Source organism: Halictus rubicundus, chromosome 4 (assembly GCF_050948215.1).
Source record: "Halictus rubicundus isolate RS-2024b chromosome 4, iyHalRubi1_principal, whole genome shotgun sequence".
Taxonomy (NCBI): domain Eukaryota; kingdom Metazoa; phylum Arthropoda; class Insecta; order Hymenoptera; family Halictidae; genus Halictus; species Halictus rubicundus.
The window spans coordinates 8830994-8855209 of NC_135152.1; the positions used below are offsets into that span (position 1 = coordinate 8830994).

At 41.4% G+C, this 24216-nt stretch overlaps 2 protein-coding genes across 2 annotated transcripts; both read right to left on the minus strand.

The window, feature by feature from the left end:
• Positions 1 to 2987: 2987 nt before the first annotated feature.
• LOC143353358 (sodium-coupled monocarboxylate transporter 1) lies at positions 2988 to 11058 on the minus strand. The gene is made up of 15 exons (XM_076786616.1): positions 10724 to 11058; positions 9873 to 10199; positions 9398 to 9612; positions 9251 to 9302; positions 9109 to 9176; positions 8633 to 8787; positions 8412 to 8552; positions 7711 to 7819; positions 7075 to 7184; positions 6822 to 7008; positions 6633 to 6719; positions 6475 to 6563; positions 6293 to 6412; positions 5391 to 5580; positions 2988 to 4999 (listed from the first exon to the last, which is right to left on the minus strand). The coding sequence occupies exons 2-15, from the start codon at positions 10120 to 10122 to the stop codon at positions 4922 to 4924; spliced, it is 1851 nt and encodes a 616-aa protein (XP_076642731.1). The 5' UTR covers positions 10123 to 10199; positions 10724 to 11058; the 3' UTR covers positions 2988 to 4921.
• Positions 11059 to 11316: 258 nt separating this feature from the next.
• On the minus strand, positions 11317 to 12826 carry Prosbeta1 (proteasome beta1 subunit). The gene is made up of 5 exons (XM_076786628.1): positions 12637 to 12826; positions 12281 to 12348; positions 12078 to 12209; positions 11715 to 11989; positions 11317 to 11633 (listed from the first exon to the last, which is right to left on the minus strand). Exons 1-5 carry the CDS (start codon positions 12730 to 12732, stop codon positions 11506 to 11508), a joined length of 699 nt encoding a protein of 232 aa, XP_076642743.1. The 5' UTR covers positions 12733 to 12826; the 3' UTR covers positions 11317 to 11505.
• Positions 12827 to 24216: the final 11390 nt, after the last annotated feature.

The window sequence follows — 24216 nt, forward strand, 5'->3', positions numbered from 1 at the left end:
CTGAACGTACTCGTGTCTCAAGTACGAATGCAAGCTTGAACATCCGAATTACGTTCGGTTGATTTGCGACGATCACGTTACGTTAGCACAAACTTTTGTGATTTTCTTCGATAGCGATCGTCGTGGTAGTTTTATACGTAAACGAATAAACGAACGAATAAATACGTTCGCGCGTTTCGTACACACGTATTTATTCGTTTCGTCGAAGCGCGTTTCCTCGAATCATCGAGGAACCGAAAAAAGTGAAACGAGTGCCAATAGCGTGTAACGTCGATGATTTATGGTAACAAGTACAAGAAACGGTTTTTACATCGAAATCTATACCCGCGCTTTTATCGTAGCGTTCACCGTCGTCTTTGTTTCCGCAAATTCGTTGTTGTGCCAGGATCTGGAGACGATTGTCTAGATGTAAACAATGAAATCAGCGAGAGTAGGACACCAGCTAAAATCCCGTCGTTTTTTCTTATTGAAACCACTTTGCAGTATTTCGAAGTGTTTTTGTAAAAATAATACATAACAATCGAGCATCAATCGACGCGTCGCCCGACCGTGTTTATATTTGTAATCTACCAAGCTTCGAGGAAAGTTCGTCAGGTTTGTCAGTATACAGTGACTTCTCTATATATGTCGCCAAGGCCTGGATGATAAACGTCGCGGAATTATCCCCACTACCGCGGGGTATACCCCTTGAGGGGTCACCAAGCTCGAGAGGCCTCGGACGCCGAGGAGTGTAAACATAACACGACTCGGGTATGTCTCCTGGACGATATATGTCGTTGGCAAGACCCGTGCTGCTGACATATATCGAGAGTTCACTGTTTTGTGTTTATATAAAGCGATCATTCGATTCACTTCGTTGGAAACGAGTTTTATTGTACACGAACGAAAACATAGCTATTTGATTCAAATTAAATAATATACTTCATTACAGTGTTTTCTTGATATATGTCGCAAATATCTCATAAAAGTCCGGGAAGGAGAGTAAATATCATCGGAATTATAACATGTTTGGTATCATTTTCACCAGAAAAATGTCACGAATATGTTGGCGAAAGTCCCATAAAAAAAGTAATGAAAGATAAAGAAGTTTTGTTATTGGATTAGTAGTGGTCTCGCACCGATATACTCGACCCGTATTATGTTACACACTTCGCTGCCCTTTTCTACGTTCGGCGGTGTATCACAGAATAGTGTTGTGGACATATATCGAGGGAACACTGTACTTTCTATTTTATCCTCTATTTTAGAATAGTTCCAAATGTTTAAGCAGCAACATAACGTTTACATTGTTTCTGTAAACTGTGACGTAATTGTTTCTGTGTTGTGGCGTAATTATTCGCTTAATCGTCAACTAATTTTACCAAGATAAATTCTCATGGAAAAAAGCAACGAAGTTTCCTCGAAATCCGACCACGGTCGAGCGACGCCGTCGAATCGCATAACGAGCGCTTTTTGCAAACGGCAATTTAGTAGTAAAACGAAACGAGGCGTCGTCGTTTAAAGGTGAAAATTCTATAACAGACAAAACTTCTGTCGCATTGTGTCTTCTGACCGACGGAAACGACCGACGCTCGTGCAGTTTGCCATTTTTCACATATAGTACAAAATATCAGAATGCTGTCCGATTCCGGTTTCGTGATTCTTTCGAGCCAGAGACATGGCGAACTTTTACATAATGACCAATGGCCGCGGGGCGAACACACACACACACACACACACACACACACATCTTTTTCCAGACGATTTGTACGTTCAACATTCAAATCTCCGTATTGCGAATCTGATGCTCAATCATTGTCCGCTAGACAACCGCAAACTGCACGAGGTCTGTTTCCGCAGTTGAATCAAAAGTGATCTTAAGCTTAACTTGTCGCGCGAGAAGCTGTATTGTAAATGCGTAATAATAGTAATAGCAATATATGAAACATAGTGATGTAAAATCTGTTCGCCGCATTCCCGTTCATCGATCTGTGTACTTATTTCGAATGAATTCTCTTCATTGTCCCTTTTTCTACCACCGCTGTGCGCTAACGAGAAACCACGCATTAGCTAAAATGCATACGACACGTTGATATATCACATACGATTAAAAAAAAAAAGAAAAATATATTTTGGACGAATAAAATATATTCAATTATTTTTTGGCCCCAGTCACTCGTCGATACGTTCACTACCTAACCAACTTGTTTTCAAAATCGATCAAACCTTTCACGCAACAGAGAAACTGTTAGATTGGTGTGCACGAAATGTCCGATTTTAGAATGCAAGTAATATGGAGCCTTCTCATCCAGAAGTACTCTATTGTACTCTCTCTATCGTTCAACTACAGCTGGAAGAAAATTTAAGGGGTGGTTCTCCGTGACAATATAAAACGAAAGTGAAGAATAAAAAGATTTCAATTTCGGCTTCGTTTTTCAGTTATTCACAATTAAAAATCCGCCTGAAATGCGGCAACCCCACCAACAGAGGTGTACGTTGCGTGCGTCATAGAGGCGCGCGACTGTCACGTAAACAAGTATGTGCATTTTAGTTAATACCTGCACTTGCGAGGGTTTCATTTAATGTTTATGGACGCAATAGATATATGCAAATTATTTTATAGTGATTACGAGTAAATGACTTATGTGAGCCTGATTGCAAATTGAAAAAGCATTGATCCCTTCTACTCGATAATTTTATAGGGAGAATATTAAAAATGTGGTTTTTAACGATTAGTCGTTCAACGATTCCTCGCTGAGCCCCAAATGAGAACCAATGATATATTTGTCATTTGATTCGTGACTGTCGCGCGCCTCTATGACGTACACTTTTGTTGGTCGGGTTGCCACATTTCAGGCGGATTTTTAATTGTTAATAACTAACAGACGAAGCCGAAATCGCAAATTTTTTATTCTTCATTTTCGTCTTATATTGTCGTGGAGAACCACAACTTAAATTTCAAAATGGCAGATGCGAAGAAAATACAGGTTGTTGAACATTTTCATTGCTTGGAGTGTTGTGCGTTTTATATTTCTCCCAATGGAAGTACAACTTCGTTGAAAGATACATTATCAGATTATAATACTATCATACATGTTAGCTTTGTACGTCTTCGTTAATATTGAAATACATTATATCTATGGGTAAATGTAAAAAAGATTGGAAACAACGTGTTCACTTGTTTTATTATTCCCATTCGTGTTCGATGTCGAACTCTTTCTCTTGTCATAACTTAGAATTAACTATACCCGTTTACAGCGACGAATTTGTAAAATGCGAAGAGTTTATTAAGAAACATTTGTTTTATTTTTATTTTATTTGTAGCGCGGAGGGTGTTCGACGCAGCGAAAGAAATTTTCCCAAGATATGCAACTTAATAATTGCAACGAGGCGAAGATTTCGATCTGAATTTAATACACATGGTCCTATTTGTTCCTTATAATTAGATTGCGGATTTTATGCGTTTATATCAGAATGAGCAGATCGAATTCGGAACGGTAAAAACAATTAACGAATTTTGCAAATACCGTTGGATTATTTCTAATTCGTTAGGACTGTTAAGCAAAGAAATAAATGTCTATGCAGCTCCTCGTTGGTTTTCATTTACATAAAAATCCGTAGTCCACTTACAACTATATGAATACTATACTGTGGATGTATATGCATTATCGCACGCACGTTTCTTCGAAACTTATCGCAGCGGAGGTTCCATAAAGTTTTCAGTCGAGTTTTCATTTTCTTTAAAAACCGAAGGGATTTTTAATAAAATGCGAAACGATCTGTTTGATCTCCTAATCTTTATCTAATTTCTGCTGCGAGCGTACATGATCCAATGAATACCCGGAGCAATTCGTTTCTCCCCTGGCGATCTATTAACGGCAAAGTGGCGCTGATGCCCGTAGTTGTGAAACGAAAAAAATTCTAAGGCGAGAGTGTGTGCAGCAGCTCCGTGTCGCTGTGCAACACATCGCAGAGACGTACAGACAGGGACAAAATTAACTGGACACCCTTTAAAAAACTAAAGACTTACATAAAAACCAAACGACTTGAGTTTTTTTCTGAGATGTTAGAAGGATTCGTTTACTAGGTAATGCATAAAAAAGTTAATCAGAAATTATTATTGGCCGAGATTGCGAAGAGAAAAGTGGAGGTCACGATTTTTAACTTTGTTATCTGTGCTATGCCTTTTGTAGACCTAAGTAAGTTACATAAGAAATTAAAAATGCCAAAAATGGTGAGAAACTGCGATTTACAGTGTTTACTCTATATATGTCCCAAATGCCTAGTCGATACAAGTCACAGACCTATCCCCACTGCTGCGGGGTATAACCCGCGAGGGGCCAATAGTATCTCCTGGGCGATATATGTCCCTGGCTAGATCCGTGTTTTGGACAAGTATCGAGTAAACACTGTATATCAATCTTAAATCCAAAATTCGAAGATTTTTACATCCTTCGATGCCCATAGCTTTTTTCTTGCGTCAACCAATTTCTATGAAACTTTGTGCATGTGTATAATTTACTTAAATCTATAAAAGACACATTTTAGAAAGGTGACTAATCCATGACCTTTACTTTTCCTACGAAATTCCAAGCGACAGTAATTTAAAAAAAATTTTTTACACGTTACTTAATAGTCTTTTAACATCTCAAAAAAAAAACACTCAAGTCGTTAGGTGCAATTTTAAAAAAGTTCTCGGTTTTTAAAGAGTGTCCACTTAATTTTGTCCCCGACTGTGTACTCCCTTTCATCGTGTCGTTGTCAGCGTATCGAGCGTCCAAACGCCACCGAGACATTCTGTACTTTATTTTCATGATTGCTCTAACTTGTTTTATATATCTCGGCTGGTCTAATTTAACATTTCAGCCTGTCAACCAAACGCTTGCTCGCGCACGATTTGTCGACCCCTGATTCGATCAACGCCAATGATCGTCAGTCAAGGTCATGCCAATGAAGAATCCCTGCTCGTGTTCTCCTGTCTAGTTCCTCGTACTTCGAGACCGATGTCTATATTTCCAACCTAGGAGACAGGAAGGGATTAGATTGGAACACATCAGTCGCATGCTAACTAGCTGATCTCTTCATTATAAAAACCATCATAAACTTTTCATTACAAATTCTTAAGGTGACTTAAACAAAAAAAAAAAAAAAGAATGAATATAACATTAATTTTGATAATGGTATATTAAATAAAAAAAAAAGAAATAAGTACAATGGGACGCCTTGAAATTTTGAACAACAATGTAGGAAATAATTATCGGATTAGCATAGACAAAATATTATTCTGTTAGTTGTACTACCAAAACGCTATAGTTTGGACTCTAAACGTGTATTCCTTTGAAACGGTTTGGGTATGACTTTTTATGTTTTTAATAAATATTTTTTCAATAAAAATTTTTCAATTTGTTTACCTCGGCCGGTTGTACTTCTTTGTTAGATGATTTCAAAAACCTCCTTATCACTGGAGCCACTAGCATTGGATCTAATTTTTCAACATTTTGCGACGAAATTAGGCTGACGAGAAGGCCGACGCTCATCGTCACCAATGCACCAGTAACGGTATACCAAAGGTAACTCAGACGATATAGCGCTAAAGGCTCTCTGAAAATGTTATTCTTTAGTTAATTAGTACATTTTCATATTTACAATTTGCTGTTACATTAATTGGCAACGAAAAATAATTTTATTGCGCTGATAATTTCTAATACTGTTTAGCATTTCCCATCATAGTAGTACTCATAGTCGAATTCTTTAGTTGGTTAACAATTGTTGAACACATTAACACTAGAACTACCGAACCAGTCAAAGTGACTGGTGGATGATTTTTTCTTTCACGATTAGTGAAACTACGAAAACGTTTTCACGAGAAATTTTTTAATGTATCTCTTCTTTGGAGTACATGTTACCATAAAAATCGTATGAAACCTGAGCAAATTCAATCTTACTGTTATCATAAAGGGATAAGTCTAAGTCACGTTTAGGGCTCGGTAGTTCTGGTATTAATACGGTACTGATTAAAGAAGAAGAAGTAAACATTATTCGTGACTCGATTCAGTGTCTCGAAATGATGGTGCAAACTAAACAAAAATAATTTTACTAAAAACACGTGTCAGATATTTTGTCAATTCACTGCATGTTTACAACAATTGCGAAATTGAATTTTGGTCTGATGCATATGCAGCTTAGTGCTTACTCCAAACACGAAGTACCAGGTAAATTGATGTTATAATAAATTGAGTCGAAAACATTTTTTACAGTTTAAACTTATTTTCTAAATATAGAATCACCAAATTTCTAACATTTAAATACTCACGGAAGCATATTGTCTTCGCCCTCGTTCAAAATGTTGTCAGGTGGGAGGAATATCATTAAATTTTCTACCTGGGGAAACGTGTAGTAGCATCCTTCCGTGGAAACGGGTTTCTCGTCGAATCTAATCAAATGTCACACATAATTTGAAATAAAATATATATTAGAAATTTAAAAAAAACTTACTTCAATTTTCCGCTGGCAATGGCCGCCTCAGCCGAAAGACTGATCCAACTCATGAAGCTCAGACCGGAAAGTCCTCCGAGTAGCGCACCCTGAATTTCATAAAATGTTTTAATCATCCTTATCGTAAAATATTAGTTCAATAGTCAATTTTCGAATACCTTCGCATTCACCCAGGGCAATAACACGCCCATACTGAAGATACCCAGAGAAGGTCCACTGGTAATGGATCCCAAACTTGTAGTCAACTAAAAGACATTATTATCATGAATTAATTAATCCTGTATTTTAGAATTTCCCCGTTTAAAAAATTATGTAGTTTCTGTTTTAATCCCCGTGGCTCCGAGTACCTGCAAGACGTGAGATCCTGTTTTCTCAACAACGAACACGAGGGCCACGCAAATTATTCCCAAAATTACGACTGTGAGCTTCATCAGTATGTCCGCCGCCTTCGGCGTGAAAGGGGTCTTCCGGAAAGGTTTTATGAAATCTTCCAGCACTACCGCGGACATGGAATTCAAACCGGTTGATAACGAGCTGAAACGAAGGAACGGATAAAGTTCGAGTCGTATGCTATACTTTGAAGTTCATTTTTAATTTTACCTCAACGCCGCGCTGAACACACCGGCGACAAAAAGCCCCGGAAGTCCCGGCATTTCTTTCAGCACGTTCATGACGAGCAGAGGCAACAGTTGGTCCTTCGCGCCTGCTAACTGTATCAAAAGTATTTTCCCTTATATATGGAAACGTAACAATGGCATATGTAATTCTCGGATTTTAAATCCGAATAATTAATATTTCTGTTCATTGAATTATCAATAATGTTGTTCAAGCCACTAAAATAAACGAAAAGAATCGTACACCAAAAAACAGAAGATCGTTCAAAATAATAGGAATCGAAATACATTTGTTTTTTTTTCCACTGTAACTAAATTGCTATAAAATAAAGAAAGTTTACTTTAGTTCTTACAAGTGGAAAATTCGTATAAGATTTTGATATTTAATATTTTCGAAATATAGACTTCATTGAGAATTCGAAGTATCGCTGCTTCTTTATTATTGTCTATTAGATTTGCGTTACTCGTGGCGGAAGTTTAATAGAACTCGGTCTAACAAACATCTACTGGCATTGTAAATTATTCAATGTCGAACGTGTCAGTGATGTCTGTTGAATATGAAATCGGTTACTTCTGGTTTAGAATGCACCGTGGAATTGAACTATCACGGAAGCTTCATTACCTTCGTCGTAAGTGGATCACATTCATGATACCAGGCATATATTAACATTCCCGCGTATCCGCATGTTCCCATTATAATCACGACACCGACTATGAAGATCCAGAGCGCTCTGAAACCGACAAATTACTGGCACAATTTCTCCCTACAATTTACCTTTACTTATAAATCATTCAGCACACCAACGGGAAATCCCTCGTTACGAAAGAATAGGGTGTGCATTTTCTGACCGTCGTACTCAAAAAACAAAAAATACTGTAGAATCAATAATCTATATTAACCTTTTTTGCTTTTACGTTTCAATTAGTGAACAGCCATTTTGTGACAAAACTTTGTTGAAAAAATAAGAAGACTTTTTTTCGAAACAATTTTACCACACATAACTTTAACCTTTGAACTATTAAATTTTTTTGGTAATTCTGTAAATTCACTTTACCTTTAAAATACAGTGTCTAAAAGAATTTTAGAATCTAAACAAATTGTTTAATAAAAATCGTATTGATCAAATATGAAATGTACATTTCACTTATGTTAGTCAAATTATGAATTACTTAATTGTTAGTGGTGTAATATTGTGAAGAATATGAAGTCTGATTATTAAAATATATTTAAGTGAAATATAGCTAATTTCGACAATTTCGTTGGGCATATGCGTCCGTTGGTAAGTCGAAGGCTAATTATAAGTGTAGATACAATTAGTATACCTCCTAGCCGACTTCAGAGTGGGCAACGAGAGATAGCGCTGTATCATGTTTTGATTGATGGCAGATATTTGCAGCCAGTGAACGAAACCGCCTATCACGAGCGACCAGATCGTGTGTCTCGTGAGAGGATTCCAATCTGCCCTATTAGACGGTGCGTATAAGTTAACGACGGTTAACACTATAATGGTTTTTTAATCGAGTTACGATCGTAGATTACTCACGAGGGCAACTCGAGCCTGCCAGATTCCAGATTCCTTCTTAGCACCACTGGCAATCCACCAACATCCGACGTTCCTTTGATTATTATCAGTAGCATGGACCCGAACATAATGAACGTCTGAATAAAGTCGGTCCATACTACTGCTCGTATACCACCCTGATCAGCACAAAACGATAATTGTCAAAACGCCATTTTTCTACACCGATAGGAAATTACGATTTTTGTTTATTGAAAACATTTAAAGAGCATTTATTAATAAATCGAAAAAAATAATGAAGCATGCATGACGGCGCACGTGCCAACGAATCATAATTCGATTATTTCAACTTATTTTTCATTTGTATACAGTCAAAAGAGATGCTTTAAAAGAAGACTGTTAAGATTTGTAACTTTAGTTAATTAGCAACTTTAGTTGATTTAAAAAATGTGCATTTCTTGCCTAATCCTTTGCCTAAGAGTCAAGAAATGATTGCTTACCACACAAGTGTAAAAAATGCACACCATACACACGAACGGGGTGACTATGTGAACATTCGCCCCCGTAACTGTAGACACAACGTACAATATTATATTTATTATTTCTCACGAGCGGCATTTCATTTTAACGCGAGTTTTATACCTTGATTAAAAGCCAGCGCCGGCACGTAAATGACAATAGGAAGCCAGGTCATCTAAAAGTATGTGTCTCTATTAAAAAATTTTTTAATTCAAGCAGAACCAATTGAGTATCGTAGTATGGTCATAAAGATTGATCGAAAGAACTTACAACGCCGATCGAAAAGAGCGCCGATCCCAGCAGCCTAATCTTTTTGTCGAAACGTTTCTCGAGGTACTCGTAGGTGCTTGTTAATTTCAGTCCATGGAAGACTGGCAAATATATTATGGACATGACGAAACCAACGACGATTACACCGAGAGCGATGAAAAGATAGCTAGTGCCGTGCACGTAAACCTCGGTGGGTGTGCCCAGCAATGAAATACCTGTTATTGCAATAATCATTCATCGGTGAATGCAAAATAGCGCATCAGAAATATAAAAATTCTAATCGAATTATACAAATTAAATTATGAAATATCATTGCCTCGGAATTTCTACAATTCTTCCTTTTTTAATAGAACTCCATAAAGCGAATTTGAAAGGGTCCTATTTACCCTCGCGGAAAGTTATGGAAAAGGGTCAGATACGTTTTTGGCCTTTGAGATCGTTAATTTTTAACAATAAATATTTTGTAGAATCCTACCTGATATAAAACTGGCTATAAGACTGAAGCTGACAGGGAACGTTTTCATGTTTCTACCGCCTACGAGGTACTCGACTTCTCCCGAAGATTTATGAATGAAGCCGAAGTAAATTCCAATGGCCCCGCAGATCATCAGCATGAACGCGAACACCGAGTAATCGTACGGGCCGAAATTTCGCAACATTTCGCCGACTTCCTGGACCGTAGGTCGGTCCTGCGACCAGACCTCAATAGGTACTTCCGCAGTCATCTTGTTGCAAAACGGAATTTTGTGGTCGATCCTACGCCTTTAGGCGCCTCGCGTTACAAGAGAGATCTTCTAGACAACTAATAAATCAATTTGATTTAGAAACAAATCTAGAAATGGCAATAATTATATGGCACGATTATTATTGTTATATTATTAATATTTTTCATTAGTTTGCTGGAACATCAGTGAAACCGACATCTAACACCTGTTTTTAATCTATGTTATATTAATTACAGTTTAAAATACTTCACAATTAACACGCGATACACTCTTAACTGTTTATTACTATTTATTTTTATGTGGATAATAAAAACCACATTATTGAAATTATATAGTCTTAATATGTGGTTTATGCGAGCTAAGCATTTTACAGAAATCAGAATACTTTATTGGATTCAACGTTATCTAATAATATTATCAAACACTACGAATATTTTTATTTCACTGCGATCTTTACACGCTCGTGCACTATGAAGTTTTATATTACGGTTTTAATAGTGTATGTTAACACGGAAGTTGCGATACAAAATAAACTGCAATTAAGAAGACATTGTTTTTCAGTATTCATTTTGTTTATTATAAAAATAAAGAGCGTACATACCGTGATTATTGTAGCGTACGAGCTTTTTGTCCATTAAGTTTTTCTGTCAGAAAAGCTCATAGATCAATGGACTTCTGCTACTTCCGCCCACATACATTCGCAACGAACAACAGATGCAAACTAATAGTAAAACTATAAAAACTATATGTTTAAACGACGCTCGTTTCTCCACTGTGTACACGTAGAAAAAAGGATAGTTTCTATTTGCATAGGAACCGGATGGAAAATTGACTCGATGTGTTCAGCGGTCGGGTAGGTGTAATGACTGACCGTAGAAAGTCGCAGGGGTATCTCGGAAGACCGTCCACAACTACCGCGGACAGTTCATCTGAAAAGAGCCACATACAAACCTGAAGCGGCCCGATACGATTGCACACATCATGACTGTGCCATTGTAACAATTTTCTCATTAAACCGACAATGGACATTAAGTGCGATGTTAAAACGACCGAGTATATGCCAGAGTGAGTCGTAAGTGGATAATGTGACCTAAATATAGTTGTAGTCGGATAAATGTGGTCGTGTACATGATCGCTATTTGAGTTCCTGAACGATTTTTGGGAATCAAAGGTTTATCAATGGTCGTTATAATGTGTTACGATCATTCGAACTTTTGTATTTGGAAAATATACTGTTTTAACCATAAACTTATAGAAAACAATAAAATACTCGCATTTTCTTTTAAATTTAATTAAGAATCTTGATCTGTTTGATACAACGTTCTTAAAAGTAATTAATAAATTGTAAGTAAATGTGTTGTTTATGTTTAAAGGCTAAAGTGTTTATCCCTCGTAGAAACGTGGCAATTCGTTACCCAGTATAACTTTCCTTTCAACCCCCTTTTCTGTAATAACGCCAGTTCGAATGACACCGCCGCTGCTACCGTCACGTGCCATCGCCAATGCCAACGCTGTAAAGTCGTGAAAGCGGCATAAGTATCACACCATTAAATAATTATGCTGTGTAGAAATCGAGCTTAAGAACTACGTACTATTTTCAACTAGTTTAATGCTCTCCTCCTTTGACATATTTGGTTTATATTGCGAATCCATGTAACCATACACATACGTTGAACCGGACCCACCAATAGAAATTGGTTGTCGTACGCACATACCACCTAGAGGAACGCTATAAACTTGACCTCCCTTCCGGCTGTCCCATCCAGCTACTAAGATCCCAGCCATTAAAGAATCTCGATAGTTATAACATAATTCACGGAATACACTTGCTGCTGTCTCAACTAACGGTTCTGTGCCTAATTCCATTCTAAAAAATATAAATATGTCCTCCATGATGAAATAGCCCAAAACTGGTTATCATAACAGTATTATAGTATTATATGTGAAGTACTTACTTAAGAAAATTTAAATGATATGCAACTATATCAGAAATGGCCTGACTATCTGCTGCAGAACCAGAACGACAACAGTAAATGTAGTCTGTTATTTTTGTCAACTTGTCAGCGAACCGATTGGAAACGTAAGTCCTGAAAGAGTATCAATTAATACCAGAATTATCAATAACAATCAATTATACCAATTTAAAGCTGCTTCTTACCCTGTTGTTGCTCTAGAATCTGCTCCAATCACGACTCCTCCATCAAATTCACATGCCATAATTGACGTCTAGTCAACATGATAATTATAAATATTATAGAAACAGTAAAATAGTTAGTAAAATTAAAATGCTAATGATTATAAGCAAGCGACACAAGTGCATGGAAAAACATAAATATTTCATCATAAATTATAAAATTATTGTCAGCAAAAATACATCATAAAAAAATTGTTAAGATAAACAGATATAGCAAGCTATTTTGTCCTTATTATGAATTTTTCATTAATAATAGTTTTAAGTTTGCACTGTCATCCTAACCTAAAAACATGTTCATGTCATGATTAAACGTGACTTACTCCAGTACTTTGCTCCGAATGAAGCCAATCTGGAACTAAATTGGTAGTATCTGCGTGCAGATTTGGCTCCACTAAATTATTCAAAATATAAGCCATTATTTCAAATTGTAATAAACTTTGTGTACAGGATTTCTATTGTTTAACGTTAGCAAATTGAAAGCTCATCCGCTACTGCAGCATGCCATCTACATGCATAATCTATGGTCAAAGTAACCTATCCTTCCTTGACAAGTATAGAACAATCAGCGAATTGTGATTAAGAATTACATTAAATTGCTTCAAATTATTTAATAAATTTTTTTTACAGTACTGTCTATGAACAAATATTAATTGTGCCCTTCTAAATTCATACTTCAAATGTATTAAAAAAGACACATAACGCCATTCACGGCGGAACACCCAAGCTGTATCGTATCTTAGACGAGGTTACCGACGAGACACTGTTATCACAGACGAGGTATAGGAGCACAGACGAGGCTCCTATACCTCGTCTGTGGTACTACGAAATACCGACTCTACCCAAATAGAATAGAATATTAGTGAGAATTAAGTATACTCCCAATAATCAATAATTTTATGCAAGTTACTCTGTATCTCGAGTACTATTAGCCATTTTTACTAAAAAAATCAGGTGGTAAGGGGGTATTCGACAGCATCATTGGAAAGAGGAATTCTTATAATCGTTAAACAAGCAGAGATAATAAATTTATCAGTGTATTTTGTTCAATAAATTAAAGCGTGCCAATGTTCATGGTTCAAAAGTTATTCGGTTCCTTGAGTTCTATCATCTATCTTTACTAAAAAAATTAGGTGACAAGATGGTCAAGGGAGTGCTTGTCGATATCATTGGCGAAAGGAATTGTTATAAACATTAAACGGCCAGAAATAATAAATTTATCAATAATTACTATCACGGCGATCGTTACTAATCCAATTACAAAACTTCTTAATTTTTCATTATTTTTTTACAGGACTTTCGCCAACGTATTTGTGGCATTTTTCTTGACTAATTGACGGTATGCAGTAACTTTTGGACGTAGAAGGGGATAAAACTAACGTAAGATTAAGATCTGCACGAACGAACTAATGAATAACTAATGATTTCCAGATTCATGATTTATATTGCGTGCGCTGTGGATCAGGACATGAGGAATGAAGAATGACAATCAGGAATGAGGAACGTTTTACGTAAACGCAGCAGTCCAAAATGGAAAAGTACATTATGCGGTCAACTTTATCCGAATTTGCCGAAATTCGTAACCGAATTTATTTACAACAGCAAAAACAACAGACGAATCACTTAATACTAACAAACCATAAACGGTAAATATATTTTAACAAGAAACAGAAAAATATATAGCGAAAATACTTTCATTGTTTAAGGGTACAGAAGAACGAAGTCTTTGTTTAGCATCATCTGGTTCACTTTCCTTTTCCCTTTCACTATGTCGCGTCTCACTATTCCTTCCTTTTCAGCCGTTCGGTCGTGCAACAAATCGACTGTCATGCTCTCTGAGCTGTCGACTACTTTTTGCCTTGGAAACCTCTAAGGCAAAACACAGAAGTATTTTTCCAGATTGTCGCCCCTAAAAATTCTGAAATCAACAATTTCGTAAGTAACTCGATCATTCAACGACCGTCACTTTCATTTAACAAAAAATTAAGGAAATTCTTGGTCAGAAATATGAATTTTAGTCTAACTGTAAATTTGTAAAATCAAACACCCGCCTTCGTGAAAATCATAAATTAAAAATTACCTTAGAAATTATAATTCTGTGATATCCAGGATTTCGTAGAAATAATTTCCCTCGACTCTTGCTGGGACAGTTGTGTAGCTCTGTTATGCGGTGTGACACCTCCATCCGATTTCACGATGCTGTCGAATCCAAACTCATCATCATCACCGGGAATGCCACCGGGCTTAGCAAAATCGCTCAACGCCTCTATCCTCTCGTCCATAAAATCGAATTTTCCATCATCGTTAACCGGAATCACTTTCGATTCACCTACTTCGTCACCTTCTCCACCATGACGACCCTCTCGGTTATCAACAGCCTCAGTTTCAGAACTGTTTTTACCCCCATTCAACTTATCCTCCACTGTACTTTTCTTCGCTTCATCTTTTTCTTCAGCAACTCGACTTTCTGTATCAATTTCGTCAGACACGTTCGCGCGATGTTCCATCGTCATGTTTCTCTCTACAGGTGAGTCTAAGACCTTAAGATCTTCGTTACTCAATTTATCCTTATTTTTAAGATTAGCATCTTTCGGATCATCTACTAATTTTGTCGATTTCCTTCTCGCCAGTCTTGGCAATGAAGTTGTGCTTATCGTAGGCGTTGTCACCATCTTTTGTCTTCTTCTGCCTCGATTGACAGCGCTCTTCGTCGTAATTTCCACGTTGGAAAGACTCTTCACAGGCCTACGCCTTCTCTTATGCTGGTGCAGCGTGGAGTTTACTTCCCTCTTAGAATTAAGAACCTCTTGATTCGCCTTCTTCACCGCCAATCGAGACTCTCCATTGTCCAAAGAATTCCTCAACAATCCAGTCGAGCTTCTATTTTTAGCAACAGAATCGAGCAAGGTGCTACTTGCTACCTTCTTCCCGCTTCTCCTCGGCGCGAGCGTGACATCTTCAGGAACGATTCCTCTCGAAACTCCTCGACCACGAGCTTTCTTCTCCCCGGAATCTTCCGGCTTCTCCTTCGACTTCTCATCGGAAGATTTCTCATCGCGTTCTAAGATCTCTTTGATAGATCTACTAATCTCCTCCACCTTCTTCGATTGAGCAGCCCCAGGCAGTTTCACTTTCTTAGAACTGTATTTGCTGCTGTACTTCTTCACCGGTCGAGTTTCGCTGCTGCTCTCGACGTTGTCAGAATCGTTTTCTACGGACGAGTCCTCTCTTCGAGTCCAGAATCGAATTCTTCCTCGAGGATTCGCGTTCCTTCGATACTTGGTCGTGCGAGCGCCGTCGTGGTCCTCTTCGTCGTCCAACCTCTTGCTCTTGCGAGCCAAGCGTTCTCGCCGCTCCCAGGGATACTCGTAGTCCCCGATCGATTGATCGTAGTATCGATTACGTTTACGTCGCTTCTTCTCGTTCTCCTTGTCCCGGTGCCAGGGGAAAACGTACTCGTCCTTCTCCTCGCTCTCTTCGGAGTCCTCTTCCGAACCGTTCCTGAAGAACGACTTTCTCGACTTCAGAAACGAAAACGGCGGATGAAAGAACGCAGGCTTGCTCAATCGTGGTCCAAGATCTTTGTATTTCTCGTCCTCGTAGCTTACCGCTGGAGAGGACGGTCTGTCCCAGTAGCTGAAGAAAGTTCGTCCTTCTTTCGAGTCGTTGTTCTTCGAGGCACTGCCCTCTTCGGACGATTCTCTGCTGGGTTCGGCGTTCGTGTTGCTTTCCGCTTTCTCCGAAGACTCCTCGTCGGAGAAGTACGAGTGGTGAACAGTCTTCGGCGCGTTGTTCTCCTTTTCGAGGCTCTCCTTGGAATCCGTGAGGTTCACAGGTGAATCAGAACGTTCGGTGTCGTTCGAGAAAATCGATTTCTTGAACTCCTCGGAGGAGAAGTCCGTGTAGCTCGGAGAAACGAAGCCGGCGAAACTCTTCGATCTTGAAACCTCCTCTGGCTGCTGCGTGGTTGTTTGCTCCTCGCTCAGGTCCTCGTGAACTGCGTATCCGTTTCCGGTTTTGTTGGTCGGCACGGTTGACAGTTCGATGGAACTTTGATTCGATTCGTCGATCGGGGTATTCAATTTTTCGCCTATCGTGTCGTTCAAGAAGTATTGAACATTCTTATTCTCTTTGATCGGCTCTCTGTCTTCAACAGTTCTGTGCGTTGTAGCAGTTAAAAATGGCTCCGTGGAGACTATCAAAGACAATTCCGTCGTGCTGGGAACCGGAACAGGCCTCCTCCTCCTCTTGATATAATTGTACTTGGGTTCTTTCCTCCGAGGATCCTCCACTACCTCGGTTTTATTCGTGAACTTCCCGACTCTGCTGAACTCCCCCTTCGGTTTCGAGTATCTGATCCGATCTTTGATCGTGTAGATGATCTTCGGAGGTGTCTCTGTCTCGCCAGAGTCCGAGGACGGAGTTTCGGGAACTTTCGATTTTTCTGTCACCTCGGGTACCATAGAAAACGTATCAGACGTTTTTTCAATAGAATCGCTGATCCTTTCCAAATTTTTAACTCCCTCGTCTTCGAATCGTCCAACGTTTTCCTCGCTCGACGTTGTTTCTTTGCTGCCATCGCCTAATCCCACCGACGATAGTTCAGAAGACCGACCGAAGAACTCTCGATGATCGTCCCTCGCGCCTCGTTTGTACCTGATGATCCTCCGACGATGATTGATCGGCCGCAATCCGTTCGGCGTCACCTGCACCAGCTGCAGCCTGCTCTTGCTCTTCTGCGGTACTCTAACCCTTTTGTACAACAATCTTTGTCCGTTGAAGTACCTCGGCGGAGCCATTCCTCCAACCTTCACGTCCGAACCGCTCGAGTGTTCCTCGCTGTTCGAAGACTTCCTGTCTTTCTCCTTCTTCCCGCCCTTCGTCGCGTTCGAGGATGTGTTAGTTTTAACTATGTCGATCTCGGTGACTTCAGCTTCTTTGGATGTCGGGACCGTGGTGATCTCCTCCACTTGATACGAATTCGCCATGTTCTTGATGGTCCCCATCACGTCCTCGTAGACCTGGTTCTGATAGGGTGTGTACAACGACGACACCTCGCTGGCGGCCGGAAGCGGCCGTCTGATCATCTTCTGCGGCCTTCGAGGCTTCACGTATCTCACGCTGCTGCTTTTTATCCTGACCACTCGAGGCCTAGACCCCGCCACCGGTCTCGAGTAGCTTTTGACGCGAACGCGTCTAGATCTTGGTGCTCTTGCGCTCGTGGACTTCGGTTTTCGTTGCCGAGGTTGGCTCTTATGGTTCTGATGGTTCTCCGGCCTCTTCGACGACTTCTGCACTACATTCTCGTCGTCCTCCTTCGGGAAAAGCATGATTCTCGAAGCGAATTTCTTCGGGTTCACTTCCAGATGCGGCAGCGGGTCTTCCACCTCTTTCTCCAGAAACAACGGATTGTCGAACGGGTCGTCGTCGAAGTACTTCGCTTTGAAGCAGTCCAGCTTGTCCCCCAGGCCCTTCAGACGTTGAGGATTCTCGTTCACGCCCTTCTCAGCAATTGGTTTCTCCTCTTCCGGTAGCACGTCCAAGTTTGGCTCCACCTCGTCGCAGTGCTTGTAAACGTCCCGGGACTTGTAGAAGTTCATTCGCCCGTACGTCTTCCCTGGAACTTTCTGAGGATCCGTCGCGTACCTCAGAGCTGAAGGGTTCGGCAATTGCTCGTTTTCATAGAACGGATACTTGTCTTTGTCCACGGTCGACTCTGTGGTAGTGACACTGTCAGCATTCTCTTCTTCGGCGATTTCCTCCACGTAGTCGAAATCTGGGACTTCCGGTACCTCCACCTCGATCTTCTTCTCTTCGTCATTTTCATCCTCTTCTTGTTCTTCGTTGTCGTCGAATCGAGCCTCGATCTCTTTGTTGATCACATCGTCGGTTATCTCCGGTGACTCCTGTAGGAGATCTTCGTGACTCTTCATGGTTGGTTGGTCTTCTTTCACTGAATCCTTTTCAATTTTTTCTTCAGCTTCGTCAAAGGGTAAAGACTTGCTTTTTCGTTGATATAGATCTTCGTCCGTTTTGTTCGAATCGAAGTGTATTTCAGAGTCAACTTCGCGATGACTTCTCTTGGGTCTTAAAAGTTCACGATTGATAATTGTCTCCTTGTTTCCTTTCCTCTTCTCACTTTCAATTTTCTTACTGCTCGCATCTACTTCTTCTTCGTTTATTTCTGACACGATTTCTGACATATTTCTGGGTTTGCTTTCCTCTTTCTTCTTCTCGCCGACCACCTTCTCAAAATCATCTGTGACATTGTCATGTCGCTTTTCAATCTTATTCGGATTGCTTCCTCCGTCCACGTTCTCCAAGTCGTAATCCCTTTCACGAGAAGATTTCTTCAGTTCCACAGCCAAAATTTTTCTACCGTGTCCAACAGACTCGCTTGCCTCGTTCGAACCGATCTTCGTCTCCCCCAAAATCGTTTTATCCTGTTCAACAGTGCCATTTGTCCGGGTTAGGATTAAACCGTTCTTCGCATCCCCCAAAAAGTTTTTATCATATCCAACAGATCCGCTTGTCTGGTTCAAACCTTCCTCTACTTCTTCCAAAATTTTTCCATCATGTTCGATAGTCCCGCTTGCCTCGGTTAGGTTCAAACGTTTCTTCAGCTCTGCCAAGATCTTTTTACCACGTTCAACAGCGCCACTTATCCGATCTAAACCTTCCTCCGGTTTTCTCCGTCCGGTGCTCATTCGCAACTTCTTTCCATCATCACTGCCGTTCCAGGTCGCCGATCCTCCCCCGATTCGCACCTTCTCCCGATCGTCCTTAGAAGCCTCTAATTCACTCGGAGCCTTTCCCTCCTTCTCCCCGTCCACCGGCAAACCGGCAAAAGAAACGCTTTCTCGTTCCCCAAGCGAGACCCCGTCGACCGCCGATCCACGCGAGCCTTCTCCTCGATCGTTCTCGCCGGATCTCGATTTCTTGTCGATTGGTCTGCCCGGCGTCGTACCGATCGTATCCGGCACGGGCCCCACTTCCACGCCGCGTGTCACTTTCCGCCGCGGATTTCTCTCGGCAGCGGCCAGCGAATTTTTCGCTGCTCGTTCTATTTCACCCCGATTCGCCGCGGCGTTGTTTGCCGATTGTTTTGCGATCGGCGTGGAACCGCCGGTTTCGTCACCGCTCTCCCGCCCCGCGGATCTTCTTTCTCTCCTTTTTGCGCGCGATCTGCTAATCGCCTCTATCGCCACGGGTCTGAACCCCGGCCTGGGAACGTTCCTATTTCGTTTCGGCTTCGCGTGATCGGCTTCTTTGCGGCCACTGTGATCGACGATCGCGGTTCGAAGCAAACTGCTCGACGGCTGCGAACTTCTTTTGCGAGCCAACGGAGCCGAACCGCTCCTAAATAATGGCGACCCTAGTTTCACGCTTCCGCGAGGACTGTACGGGATAACATTTTGATAAGAATTCTCCCTCTGAAGTACCGGAGGCCGCATTTCAGCGAGACCCTCCATCCACTTAAGCAAATACAAATTGTTTCGTGGAGGACTCGAGTGTTGCTTTCTGGCACCCTCCTCTTCGTTCCTCAGATGCATCAGCATCTTCACGTAGTTCGGACTCAGTAACATACTTCCTGGAGTTGTATTTTCTTTGCTATTGTCATTGACAGGATTCGGTGTCGCTGTCTCGGAGGATTCAACTGGTTTTACAGACTTGTGTCGCATGGTGATCTTGTATCGGGGTTTGCGGTTGATGATAGTCACCGGATCGGAGAACACCTTGTCGAAACTTGCTTCTTCGCTGTCTAAATTACTGGTAGGTTCTAACACGAAGCCGGCGGCCTCGTTTGTCCCTGTTTTCGGAGGTTGTTGAACGTTAAGAGGCTGCCATTTAAAGTCGTGTTCATTCGTATCGAACGCTCCGAACGTTGCGAGCTGCTGTTGTTCGGAATATCGAGGATCGACCAACGTCTGCGCTAACTGTTGTGGATTCAGGATCGCCGAATCGACGACGGGAAATGGCGTCGTTAAGTCCGCGTAAGCAGAGTAAGGAGGAATTGCGTTCTCCACGCCCGGGGACGGTGACAAAACGTTTGGACTCGCGGTAGCCGAATCAACGATGAACGGACTTAGCGTGGTGTATTGGTTCTGCTGCGCCTTGAAGTAGTCCCAGAAGAGCTGGCTGTAGCTCACTGTCGTTGGATTCTGGCCGCCTTGGAAGTCAACGATCTCGCTTCCGGCTGGAGGGTTACCTTCCACCAGGTACCCGTGCGTTTCCGAAGGTCCGTTCGTCAGCATCTCGATATTATTCGCCATGGTCGTTGTCTCTTCTAGAGAAATCACTTCTCGATCAACCGGAGTCCTCAAAGTTGAATAATTCTCCGCGTAACCGTCATTGCCTTGCGAGTTTTTCGACTGTCTCTGTTCCCCCACCTTCTCATCAGAATCTTCGTCAAATTCTTCCGTGGACGAAGACTTTTGTCGTTTTCCACTTCCATCCCTGTGGCTATTTCGTCTATAATCGCCCTTCCTCGGCGATGAGGTCACACTTTCCAGCTTGCTCGAAGCGCCTCCCAATTTACTGATCTCAACGCCCTTTTCAATTTCCTCGACCTCTCTCTCCAAGTCCTCTTGCAATTTCTGCACCCCGGTCTCAGCGACCAATTTAGGGTAGCCACTCTTCGTCCATCGGGTCTCTTCGTCATCCATTCCTCTATGATCCGTGGTGGCCTCGTCATTATCTCCGTTATCTTCGTCATAGTCCTTGAACTCTTCAGGGTCGATCCTCCTGTACTTCTCGGGCTCGCGCGAATTTTTCTCGTTGTCGTCACCGTCTCCCGAGTTCTTTCTCCTACTCAGCTGATCTTTGACCTTCCTAGCGTAACCTTCGTCGAAGTCAGCGTCCCTGACGTGCCCAGCGTGATCGTAGGCCGAGTCCTCGTAGCCCTCTTCCGTGTAGACGGTGTTCACCTTCGAGTTTCTCACGACTTTTCTCAGCCTGGCTGCGTTCTCCCTCTCCTCCTCGCTCTTCGCGTTCTCGAACGCCCTTTTCCGGGGCAACCTTCGCACCGTGTGCGTCCGTCGCACTTGCGCGTACAATCTCGACGGGACTTCCTCCGAAGAGACGTCCCTGGGCTTCGTTGGCTTGGCCCATGTCCCTGGAGCCGTGTATTTCGGCCTGGTGGACACTTCCTTCGACAATTCGTGCTCCGAATAGGGTATCGCATGATCCGCTGGACCCTCGGGATCCTCTTCTTCCGAAGATCGACTCTCTTCGTCGTCCGGAGGATTCGCGAACCTGTTGTAGACTATAGTCTCCGAGGATTCGGCTGGGTCCTCTCCCGACGAAGCGCTCGATCCTGTCGAGAGCTCGTTGATCAGGGAGTCGTTCTTGTCGTCGTCGCCTGTTTCTACGTGTTCGTTGTTCAGAGAACGATTGTTTAATCCTCTGGACGGATTCGGGCCTCCTGTGTTTGCAAGTGTTTCGGATAGGCACACCAGGAGAACGATCAACAACCGACAAATTGGTACTCGACTCATCGCGTTAGTCTGATTTTGCCATCGCACTTGGTCCCATCGAATCGAAGTTAGAGTTCTCCGTTTATCGGGGGTCGTTCATCTCGACTATGCTCGCGGTACCAGAAATCACGCATAACGCGAGCGGGGCCGATTTTATTTGAATTTTGTCAAGCACGTTACGTTGTCGAACTCTCGCACAATGGAGGATAATAGCTCACGTCCGTCGCCGGTGGGATAGAACGCGGAGAAATTGCCGTGTGGTTTTTCGAACGATACGTGACGGACGGTTTCCAATCATTTTCGAACGAGAACCGCCATCGAACTGTCCGCGGCGCCGTCGGCCTGGCCTAATTTATATTTTCTAGCGGATCCGAGAGGCAGAGGTAGGGTCTGAAACGGTGTTGTTCACGGACCGTGCAAGTCTAAACGCTGAACGGTTCTGTCACTCTCGATTGAATCGATCGGCGGATCGTTTCACTGGAAATGGAATAAAGAAATCCTCGGTTAGGCTGGCGCACGCGGGGAAACGATAATTGTAACGGCGCTATTTTTCTGCGCCGCTTTCCGCTCGATTCGGTAATTTGTGTCGAATAGCCGCCATCTCGTATCAGAAAGTTCATACTTCTTGCCGATGTACCTTCGATCGGACTCATTAAGCCGCAGGACACGCTAATTTCACTTTCCTGGGGACTTTCGAAGCCGGCGTCGCGTTAAATGGCGGATTTATTGATGCGAGACCCGACCTTGGAGAAGACTTTTTAACCATAACTTATTTTAAACGTCTCAACGCCGAGTCGATCGTGTTCTAAATTTCAAATTGAAATTTGGCTCGCTTTTGCTCATTGTATATCGATACGAAGATATAAATTGCAAGAAACAGAAGCCAAATAAAGGAGTCATTCTTTCTTTAATAACTTCGACAATTATTCTGATATTCTTTTAATCATTTCACTGGTTTAAATTGCATTCTCTCATTTTTGTTATAAATCCATGCAATCCGCAGTTCAATTATCGCATTTAGATAATGCGGATAATGAAACATGCATCCAAAACATTCAAACTGTGTAAATCATGTATCACAGTATCGCCTGAATAAGATTCATAGCACGTGGAGTAGGTTAATCGGCACCGCCTAACCGCGCATTGAAATCTCCTCGCGCGCTACCCAGGGCAATACTGCGGTAGCATAGATTGCTATCATGTAAGAAATAGTTAAAAAACCCGTGTTTTTCTTTGCGAATAATTTACACTGAATCCTCATAAATATCTCATTTGTAAATTTGTTTTATAGTAGAAGGGGGTATAACTAATTTGTTAATTTCCCAAATAACGACGAACTGTAATAAATGCACTGCGGGTCTTTATGCAAAATAAAAAATATTTGCATTGTTTGCAGGACACAGGAGCGAAATAAAAATTTCTTTCTTCTTTTCATTATTTTATTAAGCTAAAACCAATACGCTGGTGCCCTTAAATCTTTTTAATGTGTCCACTGCTTTAAATTGTACTTGCCCATTTTTGTCATAAATGCATAAAATCCGCAGTCTAGTAATAAGTAACATATTCTTTCAAGAACTGCTACACGGTGCTCGTTTAACGCCTAGCCATAGTTCCTTCACGCTAGCAACTACTGTTATCCAAAATGAATTCAATTATGATAACAGTACTCTCGAAGTTTACTGCGAAGCAACGCGTCGTTAATACACGCGGTACCATGCTTCGTTTTAAAAATTAAATTACTTCGCTGACATTTAATCGAGGTTCTTCGTGAAACATTCTCCATAATTGAAACTAGATCGTTATAACCGCTTGCCGAATGGAAGCAATTAAAGATAAAGATATGATAGCTCGATTATGATTTAATCCGATTGCAGGATTTAATTTTTCGACGATGGAAATCGCCAGTGAACCATGGTATCGCGAATAGGGATAAATACCGATTCCACAATAGCTCCGTTTCTAAGGCCCGAAGTTCAGTAACGTTTTATCCGGGGACCAGCAGAGCGGAGAAAACTATGGTTACGACGACACGGTTGGCGGCCTGACGCGGAAAGACTGGGCACAATCGCCTCGGCAGAAACTTAGCGAGCGAAACAAACGATTCACAGACGACTGAGCGAAGCAGAAAGCTTTGTGCTCTTGACTGTGGGTTGCCAGCCTCGTGTAAACGACTGTTTACGCGGTAAACAGTGCTGGTCGCTGTAATATTGGGTTGTCCGGAAAGTTCTGTAGTTGGCATTAGGATAGGTCTGAATACGTCAGAATAATTGAAAACAAATGGTATGTGTACACAGTCTAAAAAGGTGATCTTCCAGGCATTTTTAGAAAAAAGTTTGATTAGGATACATTCATTTTTGTTAGTTTTATACGCTCTTAAATACGGAAGGGAATAAAATGAATTATAGCCATCTGATGCTTTTTTCATCC